The sequence below is a fragment of the Humulus lupulus genome, chromosome 8 (assembly GCF_963169125.1).
Source record: "Humulus lupulus chromosome 8, drHumLupu1.1, whole genome shotgun sequence".
NCBI classification, from domain to species: Eukaryota; Viridiplantae; Streptophyta; class Magnoliopsida; order Rosales; family Cannabaceae; genus Humulus; species Humulus lupulus.
In genome coordinates this window covers 37,523,350-37,528,405 of record NC_084800.1, presented here as the reverse complement: position 1 = coordinate 37,528,405, position 5,056 = coordinate 37,523,350, and the positions used below count along the sequence as shown (strand labels likewise).

General features: G+C 26.9%; 1 protein-coding gene across 3 annotated transcripts; it reads right to left on the bottom strand.

The window, feature by feature from the left end:
• Positions 1-659: 659 nt before the first annotated feature.
• Positions 660-3,282, bottom strand: LOC133796844 (protein cornichon homolog 4-like). Of its 3 annotated transcripts, none has more exons than XM_062234524.1 (5): positions 2,900-3,282; positions 2,207-2,388; positions 1,313-1,435; positions 1,159-1,211; positions 660-1,023 (listed from the first exon to the last, which is right to left on the bottom strand). In XM_062234524.1, exons 1-4 carry the CDS (start codon positions 2,969-2,971, stop codon positions 1,178-1,180), a joined length of 411 nt encoding a protein of 136 aa, XP_062090508.1. In that variant the 5' UTR covers positions 2,972-3,282; the 3' UTR covers positions 660-1,023; positions 1,159-1,177. The 3 variants fall into 3 exon arrangements, with proteins under 3 accessions (XP_062090508.1, XP_062090509.1, XP_062090507.1); XM_062234525.1 differs by having other exon boundaries at positions 660-1,059; positions 1,153-1,211; positions 2,900-3,281; XM_062234523.1 differs by having other exon boundaries at positions 1,153-1,211; positions 2,900-3,280.
• Positions 3,283-5,056: the final 1,774 nt, after the last annotated feature.

Below are 5,056 nucleotides of genomic sequence, written 5' to 3'. Positions count from 1 at the left end.
TTAAAAGAGTTTTAAAAAATGTTTTATATGTTTGAAGATTTTTTTAAAAAGTGTACTAAATTCTTAACAAAATTCTTTTTGAAAAAACAAGAGAAATTGTTTGAGATTTAATGAATTTTTTTCTTATTTTTTTAATTTTCCAATAATAATTTTTTTATTTATATTAATTAATAATTTAAAATTCAATGAATTAATTTTATTTTATTAAAAAAACAGCTATTTTAAAATAAATTAAATAAAAAATAACTAATTTTTTTTCCTCAAAATTTCAAGCTAAATAATTTGAATAATTAAAAAACATTAAAGGAATCTCTAATTATAAAAATTAATAAACTAAAACAATATTTAAAAAGAAATAAACACTTTTGTGAGTGCATTATCTTGATAATTGTTTGTAAAATAACGTTTATATGAAATTGTTGGATAGAGTATCTAGAAGGTCATTTTGCAAACATTATCAAAACAAAGATATTGTACAAACTGGTTATAAAAAAACAAATTTGCCAAATACCCCTTTTAAAAAATAGATAAAAAATTTCCCCACACCTCATAACAAATTGACCAATATCAAGATAGGATTTTCCAAATATATAATATACCAAGAAATGAAGGGCTGTCAGATATAAGCTATAAATAATGTAAAAGTTGCACCTAGTCACTTGGTCAAGGAAAAAAGAACTGACATTTATCAAAACCAAATTAAAAATAAAATTGGACCTCTCAAAATTTTGGCTTATGATGCTAGAAATGTTTCCAAACAAATAAATTTCACGAAGGGGAACAATAACTAAATTGGATTGCCACACTTGTAGCTTCGGCTGCTTGCGGTTATGAGTGAGAGATTTAAAGTTATAATAAAAATGGTGGAAATAATGCTAAAATGTTGATGACTAATTACGATGGTCTCAACTGATAAATAGTTAAATACAATCACATATTAGGCGTCAAAATCATGCCTAAATTTACAGATCCTGATTCTGCATCCCTGAGATTTCTTCTCTCTCTCATCTCTTTCGCGGGAACCTAGCATAAACACAAGCCAGTAAGCATCAAAGAAATCTACAAGAACAAGACATCATAGTATAGTTCATAGAACTGTATTTGTCCCAGATTCACATCAAGAAAATCAATCTACAAGTGTTATAAACTTACACTGACCATAAGCAAGAATCCTCGCTTAATCATATTCTTCTCCAAGGGTGAAAAGCAACCTGAAAAACACGCCCATGAAATGAGTAAACCATTTTGCTTAACCTGATAATTGATAAAAGAGCTAACATAATTATATCGAAATCATCATTTATTACAATACCAAAATAAAGAGAAGATGAAAAGGAAAATGAGATATCCCATCTTGATGAAGCGTTTCTTCTTCTCCACTTTCAGTTGGCTATAGATCTCAGTTACATCTACCAAGTGCTGTCCCTGAATATATCTGAATAGAATCACACCATCATATCAGATTGTAGCAACATTTTCTGAACATGGTATCTAAGGAAGAAGACTAGCAGTTTCTTTAATTATGCATTAACTGTACATCAGTCATCACTGAACTTACAAAGAAACAGTAAAATAAAGACCTTAGCTTCTCATTTGTGCCAGTTAATAATTCGGAAAGGTTTGTTCAAGTCAAGTTATGATTCACTGAGTTTCATAAAAAATAACAGATAGAATTAATAAAATGCCTCTGTAATTTCAAAGTTAATTGTTATCGAAAGAATAGTTGCAGTGTAAATCTCAGTATCCTCAGGCGAAAACCTATTTGGCGAAAATGAACTTAACAAATCAAATTAAAATGAGATACACTATTAGCATACTATTAGTTTATATGCAGATTAGATTAGAAAGAAACCCCTATTTCTAAGATTAACAAGCTTGAACAAAACTAAGTTTATAAGCATTAACCACTATTAGTGTTTTACAAATTTACTAGAAATCTTGTTTCAACACTGTTTTTGCTTCATGGAATATATATTACATAAACAATCACAGATATATGAATTTAACCACAACAGTACACATAGACCTGTTAGATAATCTCTCCAAAGTGTTCTAACATATCATTACAGCTATGCTCCATCTTGTAATCAGAAAGGAACTGGTATCATGTAATGGAGACGAATAGGTTTTACTCTGAAATCAAGGTAAAGAATGTCCAATTGATCTTTTCATAACAAAATCTCAATAGGGTAAGAAAGAAACTTACTGTCTCACATTATAATATAGGTATGGGAGATGCAATAGACACACAAGCCAGTGTCCTGTGGCAAGAAGTATTAAGCATAGAACTCCTTGAGTAATAAACTCTGGCAAAACTACCCTGTTTATCCTTGATGCTGAATCATAGGGGTTGATATAATCATACTCTAAATCAACCAAGCATATAAGCTGCAATAAACATATTCAACAGTAAAGTTACTAAAAAAAATTGATAAGTGCACCGTGCACGCCATTGTCAAACGAATACAATCTCATATTCTCCAATTGAGGTTAAAGAAAACTCTATTAACTATTAACTATTAATTACAGACACTCTTCATTAAATTATAACACTGGTCCCTAAAGCTTCAATAACTAAAGGACTACTATTACACTTAGTAAAATTCCCAAATATTTTTCAATGAATTCACTAGTTTATACATCGTATTAAGTTTAGGGAAAAAAAGGTATTAAAGTTTCCGTGTGAAAAAAAAAAGAATAGAAAAGAAAAGTTTAGAAATAGAAACATTACACAAAGCAGATGCTAACAGATGTTTCGTTTTATACCAAAACCAATTTTTAATTTTTAATCCAAATGGGTACTAATAGTTGATTTTAAAATATATATATATATATACCGCTCCTGCTACGTGATAATGATCTGAAATTTAATTACAATAGAAGAAGAAGAAGAAGAAACCTGAAAACCGAGAAGTAATAGCAGAGCTAGGATGAAGAAGAAGGAGAAGAGCCAAGTCCACAAGGCCCACATGACTTCCGATCCCAACTTGGAGAGAAGCCGAGTCTTTTCTCGTGGTTTTTTCTTTTTGTGAGCAAAGTTGCCCCCTTTTTCTTCTGTGTTTCTGGGTTTGGTAATTTTTAGTGTGTGAAGGAACTATGAAGGTCGGTATTTGATTTGAGGGATTGAATTCAACGGGAGAAGCTCTCCATTTTAATAAACCTTGAGATGAGAATGGCAGTGCTTGAGAAATATTGAATTACTATTCTTGTACGATTCCAAGAAGCGATGTTTGTAAGAAGAGCCTTCGCTATTGACCTATTTGCCTTTGACTAATTATATTAGTTTCTTTATTCTTACTGAAGAGAGGTTGTGATTAATTATTGGGGATATTTGCATAAAAAAATATAAAAAACAAAACCTCAACTCTCCTTTAAAGTATAGTAACGAAACCTCTCGGAGTACTCTAATAGCGCTTCTGATAGTGGTGCTCTAATCTATATTTTAAAACACATCATCAAAATATATATTTTTTTATTTTACTTTTAAATTTTACATTATACCATACATCTCTACATTATTTATATATTATATCTTCAAATATATTTTATTACTTAAAGTAAAATAAAAAAGAAATAATAAATATATATTAAATAGAGAGAGAAAACTTATAAAAGAAAAATGATAATATTAAACTATTATATAAATGATATGTAAATATTATGTAAATGTAGATATGGATTAATTGGAGTTTGTGCATAGCTATTATAAATATATGTATAAAAGAGCTGATGTAAGATATTTTTATGAGTTTTAGCTAAATATTATAGAGAAAGTGTATTACAAAATATATCACCAAGCACATACATTTTTATAATTTACCTCCAACTTTTACATTATATCATACATATGTTTCTCTATTTTTTTCTCTACATCTAATATATATTATATTTTTTTAAATATTTTATTCAATAAATAAAATAATTAAATATAATAGTATCATACTCATATATATATATATACAAAAGTTTATAAAAAAATAATAAAATATTTATAGCTTGATGAATAGTGTTTCACTACATATAGAGAAATATTATTCATTTAGGTAAAAAAATATAACTTTACATAACCATTTTTTCTCTATATTATAAATAATAACACATTTTAGCTTATCCATTAGGAGTGCTCTAAGAAGCTAAAATGTTTAATTCTTTATAATATTGAGAAAAAATAGTTAAATAGTTTTCAATAAGTAATATAAACTTATATTTTTTTTAGTATTTCTCTATATATATAGTGAAACACTATTCATCAAGCTATAAATATTTTTTTATTTTTTTATAAACTTTTGTATATATATATATGCGTGTGATATTATTATATTTAATTATTCTATTTCTTAAAATAAATAAAATATTTTTAAAAAAATATAATATTTAAATAATGTAGAGAAAAAATAGAGAAATTTGTGTATGGTATAATGTAAAAGTTTGAGGTAAATTATAAAAAATATGTTTTGGTGATGTATTTTGTAATACACTTTCTCTATAATATTTAACTGAAACTCACAAAAACATCTTATATCAGCTCATTTATACATATATGTATAATAGTTATGCACAAACTCCAATTAATTCATATCTATATTTACATAACATTTACATATCCTTTATATAATATTATTATTTTTCTTTATAAGCTTTCTCTCTCCCATTTAGTATATATTTATTATTTCTTTTTTCTTTTTTAATTATTTTATTTTAATTTAATTAATAAAATATATTTAAAGATATAATATTTAAATAATGTAGAAAAATATATAGGGAAACTAATGTATGATATAAGGCCAGTTCTTAAGTCCATCACCGGACTTAGTCCAACAAGTGAGACCCAAAAAAAATTGTCAAGTGTCAAGCTATTGAATTATTTGGGGTTTTTATTATTACATGATGAGCCGGTGATGGAAACCGGTTGTCATGGTCTGAAAAGTATGGGCAAAATAGTAATTTGCAGGTAAAAAAAGTCTACAGTGGAGGGCAATAAGGTAAAATTAGTATTGTGTTCAAACATATTTACGAAATTGGGAAAGTAATGTTTAAGAGCCACTTAGTAATTTTT